Genomic DNA, 17,285 nt, shown 5'->3' with positions numbered 1-17,285 from the left:
GGGGAGAGGGGCATAGAAAGAAGAAAGATACCATATGGAAGGGGGAAAGGACAGACAGTGGATGGAAGGGGCAGATGCTGGATTGAAGAGACAGATAGGGCAGAGGCTGGAAGGAAGAGAGTGAAAAGAAGATGAAAGCAGAAACCAGAGACGACAAAAGGTAGAAAAAAATAATTTTATTTCTATTTTGTGATTAGAATATATCAGATTTGAAATATACATCCTGCTAGAGCTGGTGTTAGACATAACTGGGGACTGCAAAGCCCAGGCAGTGCTTTTTTAGCTTCCAGCTGGCTTAGGGCACTCTCTGACCAGGGGGCAGTTGCCCTAGTTGCACTCCCCTAAAATTATTCCTGTCATGTGTGACTGCAGTATTCTGTTAGCATGATATTTCTGTATAGCATTCTGTAATAATTTGGCTTGTTCAGTTTTCTTGATAGTAGAGGGGATATATGTGAAGGGGAGGGGAGACAGGGGTTTTGTTGATCCTTACTCTGTATTATTTTTATTTATAAAATGACAGTTGTACAGAATATTGTTTCTTTTTATACTTTAATAAAATACATTCGATATAAAATCATAGCTGAGGCTTGTGTGGATGGAATCAGATGATTTGCAGGGACCGAGCTCGCGGAGATGGGGCGGAAACAGGGTTTTTAAATTTTAGTCCTGGTAGTTTGCTGGTCCACAGAATAATTCTTTTATTTCTGCTGGTCCATGGGTGTAAAAAGGTTGAAAAACACTGCTCTAAAAGAAGGAAATGATAATTGATATATTGTTGTAATCCTCGAACAACAGGATCTAGTAGTATTCAAACATAAAGGGATTGAAGGATCAAAAATTCCATAAAGGAACTTCTATTGGCGTGTATACTCTTTTGTGGGTGTCGTTGACTTTTCTGTGTATTTTGATCCCTTTCTGTGTGCTGTACTTATAGAATAAAGCAGACAATTTGCACATGCCAAAGAGTAGATGCAATTATGTACCTGGACTTTCTGTGGGGTAGTTTTTGAAGCAAAAGTATACACGTACTTTCCATTAGAAAACTGATGTAAACTAGGCACATACCTGCTATACAAGTTAAGCAGCCTGTTATAAAATTGCCCTCTAGGGAGGTGATTGTATAAATCATTTTCTGTGTGCAAAGCATGCTTTACACATGGAAAATGGCTGTTGTAAAATGTGTGGATTCAACTGGAGATAATAAGAAACAGCATAAAGAATGGCGAGTCAAATGCAAAGATGGATGTTGGACTTGTGGGAGGGAGAGAGAAAGAAAGGAAGGAAGGGTGGAATAAGTGACACGGAGGGGAGATGCTAGAAATGGTGGATCCGTGTGGAAGAGTTATGAAGGAGATAAGTGAGCTGAATGAGTATACGACGGTAGAAATGTGGTAATGGGAAGCAGATAAAAGGGAATAGGAGGATGAGAAAGTGAAAGCTGGGGGATGAGCAAAGGAGATAGAAAGTTGATTAGATAAAAAGTGAAAAGGAATAAAGTAATGTTCAATGTTCCTTCTAAGCTTCGAGGCCGCACACCTTTTAGTAGCAGGCTGCACAGCCAGCCAGCACACCTGCCCATACTCTGCTGATGCTGCCTGTGGCTTTGTGAAGAAAGAAGTGCTGCTGGAAAGAAGGAGGAGCCCTACTTGCATGTCTTAGAGCTGGCCAGAACACAGGTACACACCCTTGGGAGGGGGATGAACTTGGGACACAGAAGGGAAAGCGGGAAAGAGACGTGTTGAGACATGGGAGGGAGAGGGAATAGAGCGAATATTCCTCTACTTACCAAAATATTAGAGTCCATTATATCCGCTCAGCTTTCATCATATTTAGAGAGATTTTCCATTATTTTATCTTGCCAACATAGATTCAGACCGAATCTCAGTACCGAATCTCTACTCATCTCACTAATCTCTAAGATTCAGCAATTGCAAATGCACAATACATTTGCAATTTTGCTATAATTTGATCTATCGGCGGCCTTCGACGTCGTTCACCATGATATTTTGATTTACCAACTTTCTGAGATAGGTATTGAGTCCACAGTCTTAGACAGGTTTTCAAAATTCTTATGATCTCGCTCATATACTGTTAATATGAATGGCACCATGTCATCCTCATGCGGAGTCCCGCAGGGATCACTTTTATTACCTATTCTTTTCAATATCTATATGACTACTTTGAAACTTTTCTGTTTATCCTCCTGCAAAACACTATTTACGTATGCAAATGACATCTTTGTTCTTCTTAAGATTGACTCGAACCTCACTAACTTTGTTGGGAATATAATAGAATGTATAATGAAACTTCAATCTTGGGCCCTTACTTTACAAATTAAACTGAACAAGTCCAAAACAAAGTTGCTTTGGCTTGGCCCAAAATTAGAGCAGCTACCTTCGTCCATTCTTTTGCCTTCAGGATCCTCACTGCAGATTGAATTCTCAAGTAAAGTTCTGGGTGTTATTATAGATTCAACACTTTCTTTCACCAACCATCTTTTTTTTTAAAAAAAAATATCTTTATTCATTTTAAAGCTTAAAATAAGTGCAACATATTATACAGACATTTTACACTTTAACAGCAATTAAATTCAATCAAATTATATTTCATAACAAATACATGTATCATCCCCCTTCTATATATCTAACAATTGCACTTAACCATAATTAAATTAAAAGTATTTCCCCACCCTGGATGTGTATGTTCAAAGGGCAAAATCAACAATCACTCCTTACAGAATTTTGTCAATGGCTCCCAAACATCCTTAAATTTCTTATAATGTCCATGCTGTATGGCAATCATATGTTACATTTTAAAAATGTGGCATAAAGATTCCCACCAGAAATTATGGTTTAACCGGTCCCAGTTTTTCCAGTTCTTCAAAATAAGTTGTATGGCAACTCCTATCATGATAAAGAGAAGTTTATTATTATGGGAAGATTTTGGGCTTTTAGCCCTCATTGACGTCAATACCACTGGATTTTCCAATATTTTATTCATTTGACCCCCTAATGGCTCTCCAAAATGTAAGTATCAAGGGACAATAGTACAGTAGATGATCCAATGTCCCTACATTGAGATGACAGTGTCAGCATCTATCAGACTTAGAACTATCCAATTTCTGTAAACGAACAGGGGTCCAAAAAGATCTATGTAACAAGAAAAACCATGTTTGTCTCGTAGATGCATTTTTTTTTACTAGAGAATTAAGATGGTCGGTGAATGATTTTAGAGTTCCATTCACTGACCATCTTAATTCTCTGATAAAAAATGTTTTTTTAGTCTCCATATGTTGAGGAAAGTGAGATCCTGTTTCCATCATCAACACTTTGCTGTCCTTGATCAATCAATCATCCTTTCAAGGCTGGATTATTGTAATTTGGTCTATTTAGGCTTGACCAAGATAAGCTTTCAGAGATTTCAACTGATCCAGAATACTGCTGCTAGGCTGATCTTTGCAAAAAGTAAATTTGATTATGTCTCTCCGCTCTTGCAAAAACTTCATTGACTTCCTATAATTTCTAGGGTTTATTTTGAATGTGCCTGCTTAACATTTAAGATCTTGTATGGCATCCTTCCTCCTTTAATTCCTCTGTCTTGGAATTCTGTAAGATCTGACATTACCAGATCTACTCAAAAATTTAAATTGTCCTTTCCTATGCTGAAAGGCGTTACCTACATTGGCAAATTAGGGAAGTCTCTACTTTTCAAAATTACTGAGCTGTGGAATGATTGTCCTATTCATCTTTCCAACCATTTCAAAAACATCTGAGAACTTGGCTATTTTCAAAGTTGTAAATTTTGCTCCTCTCCATATTCCAAATCTATATTGTATCTGTTCTCCTTTCTAATTTTCTTGTAAACCATGCCGAGCTCTACTGTTATAGAGAAGATGCAGTATATAAGCCTAAGGTTTAGTTTAGTTTAGAGGGAGGGGTGCATTAAGACACAGAAGGAAGAGAGCGTGAACTTGGGGCAAAGGAAGGAGGGAGGGGGCATGAACTTGGAACACACAATGGCGAGAGGGACAAGTTAGGACACAGAAGGGAGAGAGGGGGCACAAACTTAAGACAAAGGCTGGAAGGAAGGAGGGAGGGAGGGGGCATGAACTTGGGATACAGAAGGAAGGGAGGATGGAGGAAAGAGATGTTGAGGTGGGGGAGGAAATAGAAAGGGAGAATTACTGAGCATCGGTGTGAGTGAGAGGGAAAGAGATGGTGTACATGGAGAAAGGAAGAAAGAGAATTGTTGGGCATAGGGAGAGAATTGTTGGACATGGTGATGAGAGAGGAGTGAGGTAGATGAGAGGGAGAAATGTTGGATGTGGTGGTAGAGAGTAACAGTAGGACAGATGAAAAGGGATGCAAAAGGGAGGAATGTTGGACATAGTGGTGGAGGGAATGGAGGAAGAAATGTCACATGGTTTTGGAGAGGGTTGATAGGAGAAATGTTGGGTAGGGCCTGGTGGGCAGGGGCAAAAGATGCTGCACACAGTCCAGGGGATAAAGAGAGGGAGAAATGTTGGATGTGGCAGTACAGAGAGTTGGAGAGATGCACCCTGGATCACTCTCTCTTTCTCTACTGCCTTTGTAGCAAGAGAGGGAATGAGAGAGAGATGGTGGATAGTGTGAGAGAGGGAGATGTTGCACATGGGGTGGAGGAGAGAGGAAGATATGCTGTGCAGAAGTAGGGAGGGGAAAAAGAGTGTGCTTTGTGTAGTTTAATTTTGTGGTTACCATTATATATCATTAATAAGATTATATTGTGTGTATATGAAAAATGAATGGAAGAAATGGCATTTACAATTAGTACTATTATTATGGGGATGGGGTCTGGGGTAGGGTCTAGGGTGGAGCTTTTGGCCCTCCCAAACAAAAAAGTGTTCCGTTGCCTATGTGGCAAACTAAAGAGTAGCAATATGTGACCAGGGCAACCAATCAGATGAGAGACTGCCAGGCAGTATCTTCATTCAAACCAGAGAGATTTTCACAAGAGACTAAACTCCTAAGGAGTAAGGAGTGGCCTAGTGGTTAGAGCTACAGCCTCAGCACCCTGAGCTGTGGGTTCGAGCCTCACGCTGCTCTTTGTGACCCTGGGCTAGTCACTTAATCCTCCATTGCTCCAGGTGCATTAGATAGATTGTGAGCCCATTGGAACAGATAGTGAAAAATGCTTGAGTACCTCAATGTAAACCACTTAAACAACCTCCATTGATAAGCAGTATATAAATAATAAATAAATGTCTCCTCCCTGAATCTTTGGCGGGATAGAATCAATAATTCTTTATCTCATTTCATTAAGTTGGTAGGCTGTCGATATCCAATAGGCAACCATTACTGTTGTTAGGCTGCCAGTATGAATTTTGCTTTTGTGTTCATTCAACTGCAGTCTCATAGATCAATGGTCCCCAACTCTGATCTGGAGGACCACCAGGCCAATCGGGTTTTCAGGATAGCCCTAATGAATATGCATGGACAAGATTTGCATGCCTGTCACTTCCATTATATGCAAATCTCTTTCATGCATATTCATTAAGGCTAGTCTGAAAACCCGATTGGCCTGGTGGTCCTCCATGATAGGGTTGGGGACCACTGTCATAAATCGCTGTGCTTTTCCCACATACGTCAAAGGACTAGGACAAACAATCATATAAACCACATATGATGCTTCACAATTAGTATTAAATTTAGCTATAATCTGAAAATTTTTAAAGGCGAGGCCAATTCAATCCAGCAATAAATCACAGCAGGAGCAATGAAAGCAAGGTAGATGGCCCTGTACCAGGGTTGCAACTTCATCATTTTGCCTTTGAGTCAGCAGTTGTCCTAAATTCCTTCCACTCTGATAAGCAATAATCAGGAAATTTCTGAAGAGAGATGCAACTTGAGTGTACCAATCCTAAAAGGAAGGACACAGGTTATCCTATGAGGTTTGCCCTTACCACATATTCATTCAGCCATTCTCTGTGATGTATTTTTTTGTTGCTGGGACCGATGATTGATTTGCAGGTTATCAGTTGAGGTAACCACTGATTGTCCCTGTCACTACATTTTTTGCCCCTGTCACTACATTTTTAATTATGTGGAAGTAATGATGTCATATAGTTCTTTTTGATTATGGAGATGGTGCATTTTGAAGATATTTTATAATAGTAACATAGGGACCTATGTGCCTTAGCAAGATAGGCCCTCTGCTTACATATTCTTTTTTTTTTTTTTTTTTTTTTTATAAAACAGGGGTCTTTCCAAGTTTGCCTCTGCTCAAACTATGTCTCCAAGAATGCCTATGGGCAAATCATGTGAATATAACCATTCATTGTACTTGTACGTACTTTGTATGCACTAATGCACTCATACATTGTTATCAAAACTCTCTTCCCCATAAAAAATAGGATTTATATGTGGAAGCAGATTTACAGAATTACTGCCTACATTTGTAAGTGTCCCTAGAGATGGAACAAGAGCAGGATCAGCACTTTTGCCTGTATTTTGTAAAATACACACACATACATGCCAATTCCTACCGGTATATATCCAGAAGACACACAGTTGCATATGTTCTCTTTATAAATTTGGCCAGTGGCCAGTGTTTATTTGTGGGTGAATGATCTGGAATGACGTTCTACTTCCTCTTTCCAAACTTGACCAGAGTATTTATAATAAAGAGTATTTTGCTGCAGCCCTTCCCTTTGAGGCAGCCTGCAGAGAAGAGGAAGGAAGGGCGTGAGAATGGAGTATGCAGGGCAGAGAACAGTCACTTTGCTGGCTGCCTCATTCACCACCTCTTCTCTTATTGCTCAACCCTCCAGTTTTGTAGAGATGACCCTGATACAGATATTGCAGTGCAAAGAAACAGCATAAAGAAGTGAAGTAGCCTAGTGTACTAAGTACGTTATGAGTTTATCTTGGGCAGACTTGATGGACTTATAGGTCTTTATCTGCCGTCATCTAATATGTTAATATGGTTAGTGTTGCAGAGAGACCAGGGTTCAGATCCCATTGGCACATCTTGCAGCCCTGGCTCTTCATTACTTCAGGTACAAACTTAGATTGTAAGTCCTCAGGAGTAATATCTATCGTATCTGAACGTAACTCACCTTGAATTACCACCGGAAAGGCTTGAGCTAAATATTAAATAAGTTATAAGCTGTGGCAGTCTTGTGCTTCAGTCCTGGTCTTGAATGCTCAAGGTTTCAATTCAACCCCTATCTCTGTGTGTTACTTAGGGCTTAATGGCATTCCATTACCTTTTGCTGGACTCCTTCTGGAAATGGAACAGAGCTGCTGGTGGCTGTAGATAATTTGTGGCCACCTTGCTCCCAGGGAAAGTATAGTTAAGACAGAAGTATCAGAAGTGAGGAAATATTTTTTCACTCAGAGAATAGTTAAGCTCCAGAACGCATTGCCAGAGGTTGTTGTAAGAGCGGATAGCGTAGCTAGTTTTAAGAAAGGTTTGGACAATTTCCTGGAGGAAAAGTCCATAGACTGTTATTGCGAAAGACACTACTTGGTGTGTTGTCTTCTAGGCCTGTCTATTGCTTATTATGTTAGTTTTTTTTGTATCTTATCGCTTCTGTCACTGATCAAGTTTCAAGTTTCAAGTTTATTTGGATTTGATTACGGTAATCGCTTTATCTTAATTCAAAGCGATGTACAGAGTAAAATTACAAATTAAAAGTAATACAGGTTAAGAATGAGGACAAAACAAACAAAACTTATTTACAATACTAGAAACAGTTATGGTGAGGGAGGGGTAGAAGTTACATTTTCATAAAAAGATGGGTAAAACATTTAGGGAAAGTACATAAGGCAGGGAAGAGAATATAATCTTGAAGTTATTTTATGGTGAAATTATTATTGACTTATAAAGGCGTCGATAAATAAAAAGATTTCAGATTACTTTAAATTTTTCTAGGTTCGATTCTTGTCTTAAGTAGTAAGGTAAAGATGATGACAGTAGTGGAGGAGAGAGAGAGAGAATGAGTGAAGGAATTGGAGGGGAGAGAAACAAGGAAGACTGGAACAAGGGACTATAGATTGAGTGTGATGATTGAAGGGATTGTCTTAGGAAAAGATTAAAGAAAGTGAGTGAGAGGATTAAAGTTGCTTTGTTATCTAAGTGAAAGGATCAGAATGAGGACATGGGCTGTGATTGAAATGATCAGAGGGATATGGGAATTGGTACAATGGGGCAATGGAGAGAGGAGAATAAATGAATGAGAAGAACATGTGGGGTTGCTTCTTCTCCACCCCTGAGAAGGCGAAAATGCAGGCCATTATCTTTGGAAGTCCACCTCACCCATTCATGGAAGTCAAAAAGAACAACAATGTAGCTAGTCTGTCTCCATTTCTAATAAACAGGAGAACCAGCTGATCCCAGCTGGAAAAGGAGGCCTGAGCCTTGTTAGCAAAGGAGAGAGAGAGGATGAGAGTTGCAGGAAGGGAGAATTAGTGATGCTCATGGAGGGACCCAAGGACCACCAGGGCTGAATATTTTCTCCAGAACAAATATGAACACTAGAATCCTGTGTTATTACTGAAAAATGAGGTTAAAGTATGTAATGTCATGAGACCTATGACAATATTTACTATAGCACCATAAGAAGTAAGAGCCACTGATTTATGAACATTGAGCCTCATGCAAGCTTTAGTTGATAACGGTTATTGTGTTTTTTATTCATTGATGCTTTACTAGGTTCCAAACAAAATGGCACAAAACTTGGAGATGTGATACTTCCACCATGGGCAAAAGGAGATCCTCGTGAATTCATCAGAGTTCACCGAGAGGTGAGAAAGAAATGCCTTTTATAATGACATGTAGAGAGTGATTTTATAATAGGTCACTTGTGTTGGAAGGCCATTTTATAAAGACACACAGGTGTCTATTTTATTTATAAAATAGCCTCAGAAAACCTGACTAAAATGCAGCTGTGTACATTTACACCAGCTTTGGAGTTGGTGTGAATGTACAAGGCTGAAGTACATTTCTAGGTATGAATTTCATAACTTATATAAGTACTTTGTGACTCAGCCCAAATTGCACCACTGAACTTGCCTGCACTTGGATCACAGAAAAGTACACACTGCCTTTACACCACACACATTTAATATAGGATAATTTTGTGAGAGGCCTCTCATGTGCTTATGACAGGGATTGCACATCCAATATTTGGCAAATATCTTTCTCTATTTATATGAGGAACTAAACAATTCACCATCTATTTACTATATCCTCATTATATATTATCAAGGAATTTCTTTAACATCAACGATCTTCCAAAGTCTTCTGATATATCATGATTTACTTGAATGTTATATTGTTAATCTTTTCAAATGTCACTTTTCATTTCTCTTCTTCATACAGTCTTATATTCTGGTTATGGGATATGACCTCAGTGACTACTTCTGTGCAGAATAAATCTGTTGAAAGTACAGAATTTCAGTGTAGCTAGCCTCCTCATTGGTCTTATCCCCTTGCCTACCACTCAAATCTATTTCTTTATCATATAAAGTGCTTTTAGTAGTCATAAATAACTTAATATATAACTTAGCTTTAAAGTGCTTGCAGTATTAAAATGGGACTCCGACATGGACCCACGTTTCGCTAGGCTGTTTCAAGGAGATATCCATCAAATAGACTCGCAGCATATCCCATAACCAGAATATAAAACTGTATGAAGAAGAGAAATGAAAAGTGACATTTGAGAGGATTAACAATATAACATTCAAGTAAATCATAATATATCAGAAGACTTTGGAAGATCGTTGATGTTAAAGAAATTCCTTGATAATATATGATGAGGATCTAGTAAATAGATAGGTATGACAGGGATTGTGCATAAAAATCTTATATATATATATATATATATATATATATAAAATTACCCTCTTAAAGCAATTTTCATTGCTCTTATCCAGATTTAACGAGTTTTATACCAATTCAGTACTATTAACTCACATTTTTAATGGCTGGTTATTCTTCATAGTATCCCAAAGCCAGTCAGCCTCACCTTTAATCAACCAAAGTCTGGCATTAGTCTTACTTCCTGGAGAGTTACCGTATAAACTCAAATATAAACCGATCCGATTATAAACCAAGATGACTGTTTTCCCCCCTAAAAGGAGAAAAAAAAGGTTGACTTGAATATAAACAGAGATTGGATGCTTGGGTGATACTGGTAAGCCAGCCTACAAAGACTAGACATCCTTGTAATAAGTTTTAACACAATTTTTTAAACATATTTTTTTTAGTGCAAAACCAGATGTTTACAATAACAGCAGTTTAAACAATATCTATTTAGATAAACAATCCTTTTCACCACAACCCCCTTGTTCCCTACCCCCTATCCCCCCTTCCCTAAGTTTTACCTGTACTTATGACCCAAACAGGCCACTAGTGGAGACAGAGTGCTGGCAGGCTCAATGAACCTTGGTCTGATTCAGCCTGTATAGTCTATCCCTGTCAAAAAAGTTCACCCAGAGCTCGTAAAGGGGTAACTAAGTTTTCTGTTAGCAACTTTGGAAATGACCCCCTACCATGGTTTGCATCCCTATAATATTACATTATATTACATTACATTGGTGTCTTCTATCCCGCCAATACCTTTCAGTTCTAGGTGGTTTACAACAAGAGTTGGCCTGGGCATTTCCAGGAAGAATACATGGTTAATAGATGTAGTATGCGTCGCGATCTGTGGAGGGTCGATCAGGTTTAGTTAAATCATTTGATACATTTCTTGAATAGAAAGGTTTTAAGTTCTTTCCTGAATGTTTTGTAGTTGGGCGTTATTGTCAGCAGATTGGAGAGGTGGTGGTCTAGTTTCTCTGCTTTGGTGGCTAATAGTCCGTCATATATTATTTTGCTTTGTAAACCTTTGATTGGGGGGTAGGTAAAGTGTGCATGAGTTCTCCTTGGTCTGGCTGTGTTTTTCCTATTTAGGCGGTTGCTCAGATAGCTTGGTCCATTTTCATTTAGGGCTTTGAATAGGGTCCAGTAGAATTTGTATTGTATGCGTGCTTGTAGTGGGAGCCAGTGTGAATCTCAGAAGGCGGTGGTAATGTGATCATATTTTTTCATCGAGTAAATCAGTCTGAGAGTTGTATTTTGGACTGTTTGTAATTGTTTTAGCATGTTGTTTGGGCATGACAGGTATAGGATGTTACAGTAGAGAATAATGATAGACAAAGGCTGCACCATGCAACTTCAAATCAGCAAAACAATCCAGAAGGCATTCACAATCATTTGCAACCTAAGGCAAATCCAAGAGTGCTAGGATTAGCTCTTGTACCAAGAGTTTGAATTGTTCATTGTTGAAGTATTTTCGGATTTGCCTTAGGTTGCGCATGGTTGTGAATGCCTTCTGGATTGTTTTGCTGATTTGAAGTTGCATGGTGCAGCCTTTGTCTATCATTATTTCCAGCAGTTTTAGGTTGGGTTGCACGGGGTGTGTGATGGAGTCTATTTCTAGGTTTGTTATGGTTGGGGTTTTGTTTTTTTCTAGAAATAAGAAATTGGATTTGTCTTGATTCAGCTTTAGTTTGTGGTCTCTCATCCATTTTGACACTGTTTCTAGTGCAGTGTGTAGTTTTTTCATTGTGTTGGGGTTGGTTTGATCGAAAGGCAGGAGGATGATGATGTCATCTGCATAGCTGTATGAAGTTATGCCTATTTCATCTAAGCGTGTGCCAAGTGTGGTTATGTAAAAGTTGAAGAGTGTTGGAGATAGTGGGGAGCCTTGGAGGAATTCCGCAGGGGTTATTCCAGGATTCCGACTGTTCCTTCTTTGCTTTAACTCTGTATTTTTTTGAGCGGAGGAATTCTTCAGACCAATTTTAGACTCTGCTTGTGATTCTTATTGCCTCCAGTGTTTGTAGTAGGATGTTATGATCTACTGTGAGATCGAGGTGTATGAGTAGCATTTTTTTGCCTTTACTTAGGTGTCGTTTGGCTGTGTCTAAGAGGAAGACTAGTAGTGTTTCTGTGCTGTAATTGCCTCTGAAGCCTGATTATGAGGTTTTCTAAGTATTCGGTGAGAAGTTTTGCTATAAGGTCTTCCATTAGCTTGACGTAAAGCGGTATGGAGGCTATAGATCTATAATTGGATGGCTGATCTCAAGCTCCCTTTGGGTGTTTCAGGATAGGGATTGTGATGATTTTGGATAGGTCTTGTGGAAATTGGCCCTCTGTTAGCATGTAACTGATCCACCACATGAGGTGGGTGTGGAATTTAGTGTTGGCTGCTTTTAACAGATATGGGGGACAGTGGTTGAGGTCACAGGCTGCATGATTGTATTTGTTGTAGAGTCTTTCTAGGTTGGGCCATTGTAAGTTTGGGAAGTCTGACCAGTTTCTGTCTGCTGCGTAGGCCTCTTTTTCTATGGGTGGTAGTGAGATTTCGTCGAGATGGCTTGGGGTCCCGGTGAAAGTGTTTCTGGCTGTTGAGATTTTGTTTCTGAAGAATTCAGCCAGTTGGTTTGCTGTGGGGGAGAGGCAGTATTGGTTTGGTGTCTGTGAGTTCCTTTAGTAGTTTGAAAAGTTTTTGGGTATCTTGGATTTCTGTGCCTATTTGACTAGTGTAGTATGATTTTCTTTTAGCTTTTGTTTATATTGTTTTTCAGTATTCTCCAGGTTGTTTTTGTGTGTTCTTGGTTGTCTTTTCTCTATTCTCTTTCAAGACGTCTGCATTGTCGTTTGAGTTGTAGTAGTTCGTTGTAAAACTATTTGTCTGAGCGCCTGCAAATTCTGTTTTTTATTTCTGGTTGTGTCATGTCTTCAAGGATGGCTGTGCTTAGAGTGTGCCACTGGTTTAGGAAATCCTTGCCATCTTGGATCATGGTGTCTACTTTGTTCCAGAATTTAAGTGGGTCGATCTTTTTGTGTGTTTCGTATGTTAAGCTTTGGATATTTTGTTTGGTTTTGCCCTGTGTCCAATTGATTTGAAGGTGTACCTATAGTGGTCTGACCAGAGGGTGCGAGACCAAGTTTCGTTTGTAGTGAGTATTTCTTGTGTGGTGAATGTTTGGGATACAAAGGCAGTTATGTCGAGTTTGTGACCCTTTTCTTGTATAGTTTGTGAGTCCAGGATTCTGTAGGAAAGGGTTTTGAGGAATTCGAGGAGGTTTTCTGTTTGGAAGATTCATCTTCTAGGTGCAGGTTAAGATTGCCCAAGATTAGGTTGTATGTTGATGTGAGGGAGTTTCTGAGAATAAATTCTTCGAATTCTGATTTTGCTATGTTCCATTTTCCTGGTGTTATGTAGCAAAGTAGGCAAGTTCCTTTGAGTGTGGGGCTCTATAGTTGGCATGCGAGTTGATTCATGTGTGGGGTGGAGGCTTTGTCCTGTAGGGCTATATTTAGAGTGTTTTTGGCTAGGATGGCTAGTCCTCCCTCTTGTTTTTTGTCTCTGCAAACTACTTGTATTTTGTAGCCTTGTGGACACACTTCTGTCATTCTGGGGTCAGCATCTGAGGTTAGCCATGTTTCTGTGAGGAAGAGGCATCCTAGTTTTTCTGTTTCTATTCAGTCCCTTATAATATCAGCAGAAGAGGGGGGCAGGACCAAAAAGTTACTGCTCACATTAAATATTTTGCAATAAAAAAATTATGGTAAATAGACCCCTGTTTTTAAAAAATAAGCTGAACTGAAACAAAAAACAAAGATTGTTCTATATCATTTTGTCATCAAGCTTTATTAAAGCGTACCTCTTTTGATTGGTGCATCAAAATGTGCTGATTGTATGACTGTGACATGACAGCTTAATTTTATTCAACAATCTTGCATCCAATAATAATTTGTATGCAGGATAGTGATGCTGAGTTCACGTGGGAGAAAGAAGAGAACAGCCATGCCCAGTGGTCACATGGTGCTTCAAATATAAACTGAGACCCCCTATTTTTGAGCTATTTATTGGGCCCAGAAATCTCACTTTATATTCGAGTATACTGTATACGTTAACTTGCTAATCTTTAATGCAGTTCAACGGTATTGCTTCTAAAAAATGAATAAATAAGCAGGATATCTTGTTTTCATCAGATTTGTAACAATGTGTATGAGAAAATATTTTGTCCTTTCCTTTGTGATGCATTGATCTGGAATTTCAGGCCTTGGAATGCGATTATGTGAGCTCACATCTGCACGAATGGATTGACCTAATCTTCGGCTATAAGCAGCAGGGTCCTGCTGCAGTGGAAGCTGTCAATGTCTTCCATCATCTCTTCTATGAAGGGCAAGTAGATATATACAACATCAATGATCCTCTGAAAGAGACTGCAACCATAGGCTTTATTAACAACTTTGGCCAGATACCTAAACAGGTAAGGATCCCTCTCTAAGCTATTTCACCTATAAAATGCAGCCAAGAGGGAACTGTGTACACACAGGCCGTTCTACTAAAACAATGGTTCTCAATGCAGTCAGTTTTTGTCCTTCCCCTTCCTATTGTTTTTGACCTTAATTGACTTTCTTTTTATTAATCAGATTGTATTTCTTTCCTATTCTTTCCTTGTGTTTTATTATGTTTGCAAAGTTGGTTTTTATTATGTTTCGTTGATTTAGTCTTTTTTGTTAGTTATGTTTGTCTACCCTAACTTTGTAATTTTATCGATTTGTTCATTGCTTAGAATTTGGAATAAGCGATTAATCAAATTTTATAATAAACTTGAAACTTGATACCCATAATGAATATGCACAATGAATATGTGCATATTCATTGTGAATATCCTGAAAAATCTGATTGCCCCCTGCATTAGCATCAAACCCTGAGCAGGGTGAATTTTGAATATGCGTCTTATATACAGTACTCCCCCAATATTCGCGGGGGTTCCATTACAGGAACCCCCGCGAATCTTGAAAAACTGTGAATACGGTTTTTCATGGGGGAGACTGAAGAGGGCAGCGGGAGAGGGCAGCAGGAGAGCAGTCGGAGTGCCACGAGTGCAGGAAATCACTCGCGGTATGCTCCGACCGCCTCTTCCTGCACTAAGTCGGGCCTTATCCAATCAGGAGCTGTGTGTCAAAGCAGCTCCTGATTGAATAAGGCTTGACTTAGTGCAGGAAGAGGCGGTCGGAGCATACCACGAGTGATTTCCCGCACTTGCGGCACTCCGACTGCTCTCTCCTGCCTCTCCTTGTCAGCGGTTTGCAGTCAGAAAATACCGAAAATGACCGAGACTGCGAACCACCGACCGCGAACGACCAGGAGAACATTGTATTATATAACTGTGTGTGTGTTTCTCCAAAATGTCATTGTACTTTAAATCACAGAATGTGTTGTCCTAACTAATGTATAATATTTTAGTTGATTCTTCATATGTAAATTTTATCAGTAAAGAAGTGAATATTTTATGTTGCATGTGCCTCTGACTTGACAATAAAGATTTTGTTGGAACAGATATCTCCAGTATACCTATCCCCTACCAGTAAGGGAACAAAATAGTTAATTATAATTTCTCCCACTGCAATCTCTCTTTTTCCTTTCCCTTTCTTCCATCTCTCACTCCCAGAATTTCCCATTCCTCTCTCCCACCATAGTGTCTTCAAGGGTCCAAGGCCTCTTCAACGTTTCACAAGGTTTTCGGCAAACATTTGTAGCAAGTTTAATACGTGTATATACACACAAGATTCACTGTTGTCAACATTTGATAATGAATGTCTTGATGTCAAATGCACAGATGCATGTTTGGCAAGCTGGCTGGTCGTATGTAGGATTTTAGAATTTGTTGCCTTAACATTTGTCTCTCTTTTTTGTTGCTGCTGTTATTCTACATTAAGAGCCTTGAGGTCTGGGCCTTCCCACCTTATACAGAGGGCCAGGGGCAGTTGCTGCTTTTGCCAGTAGGAATAAGCAGCCATAAGCTTCTCACATTCCCTGGAGCTGTAAGAGCTGTCCCTGCTTTTTCTAGTACTCTCAGTTCTGCTGGTACAGGATTCTATGATGTGCAAATTTCAGTTTTGAAACTTAGCTCAGTGGAAGAAGTAAAAGTTTGAACGATCATTGGTAGGAGGTTTGGGAGATTATAAAGAACAGATGAAAGGCTGCTGGATGGAGGGAGAGAATGGAAAATCACTGTGGAAGTGGGAAATAGGAGGTGAGAGAAATATGTCTGATAACTGTGGAAGAAAGGGAAAAAACTGATGAATGTGCAATTCATCCTTTCAGCAGAGGTTCTAAGACAGGGAGAAATTTGCATTTGCATGATAATATATGCCAAAAATTGGGTTTGGTTAAATTTTTTGACATGATAATCAGAAAATTGGTACCATAGTAATCGTCTTTAAAAAAAAAATAATAGTGTAGTTACTGATAAGCAGGAAAATGGGTTATACAATTCCTGAATGTACTCTGAATTTGGATGCACATCCAAAAAGCTAGTGTCCTTTGGGATTTTTTTTTCTCACAATTTACATATTATGTTATTCCTTGATTTCAACAGAACACTCACACATGTCATGTGGTGCCAGCAATAGCATTTTTGTAGGCTCTTCAGCCAATGGATCCAGAGCCACTTCACCTAAGGTTAAAATGCCTGTGGAATTAAAGGCATGCAGCTTCAAAGACAATGGTTCCTGTCTGAATGAGTAAATAGACCTTTAGTACTGTACCTCTCCTGCTGTTAGATAAGAGATGGTATTTCAAAGTTCAATCCCTTTCCAGAAAGCCTTCTGTAAAGTACTGTAGGGGGGGTCTTTGCCGATTTAAAAGAACATAGCTGGAGCAAATATGTGTGTGATGGAGGCCAGATGTATTCAGTGTTATAAAATGGAATATTGATGGCAAACACAGTATACTGTCTTTCTTGTTGCAGCTGTTTAAAAAACCTCACCCACCAAAGCGTGTCCGAAGCCGAATAAATGGTGACACTGCTGGAATCCCCATCTCCCTCAGTTCCACATGTGACAAGATCTTTTTCCATCATTTGGACAATCTGAGGCCTTCCCTTGTACCTGTGAAAGGTATGAAAATGTAGCAAAGCATGACCAAGCTCATCGCTGCTTTCTCTTCAAGTGCCTAGAACTCTACACAAACCTGTGCTTTGTGTTTCCATATGTACTGTGTAACCATCCTATAAAATCCTTTTTCTAGTCATCTATTAAAATAGGGAGCTGTGTATAAAGTTATTCATTTGGCGTCTAGAACTGAGATGCAAATATTCATTATTCACTAATCAGTTCTTAATCATGTTTGATGATTGGAAAGTTCTTACCAATTTAACAAAACAGCTGGGAAAGCTAATAATGTGCACAGTAAGGCCAACCCTGCCACCAGGCATCTGCCTAGGGCAGCA

At 39.3% G+C, this 17,285-nt stretch overlaps 1 protein-coding gene across 5 annotated transcripts in view; it reads left to right on the top strand.

Annotated features, from left to right (window-relative positions):
* WDFY3 (WD repeat and FYVE domain containing 3) overlaps positions 1 to 17,285 on the top strand; it is a 642,313-nt gene that overhangs the window by 577,945 nt on the left and 47,083 nt on the right. For all 5 annotated transcript variants that reach the window (XM_033914678.1, XM_033914667.1, XM_033914648.1 and 2 more), the window contains 3 exons: positions 8,698 to 8,789; positions 14,103 to 14,315; positions 16,806 to 16,953. In XM_033914678.1, coding sequence (XP_033770569.1) covers positions 8,698 to 8,789; positions 14,103 to 14,315; positions 16,806 to 16,953 — 453 coding nt within the window. The remainder of the gene's footprint in view (positions 1 to 8,697; positions 8,790 to 14,102; positions 14,316 to 16,805; positions 16,954 to 17,285) is intronic.

The sequence above is a fragment of the Geotrypetes seraphini genome, chromosome 1, assembly GCF_902459505.1.
Source record: "Geotrypetes seraphini chromosome 1, aGeoSer1.1, whole genome shotgun sequence".
Lineage (NCBI taxonomy): Eukaryota > Metazoa > Chordata > Amphibia > Gymnophiona > Dermophiidae > Geotrypetes > Geotrypetes seraphini.
The sequence above is the reverse complement of the archived record's forward strand: the minus strand, read 5'-3'. Positions and strand labels throughout refer to the sequence as shown.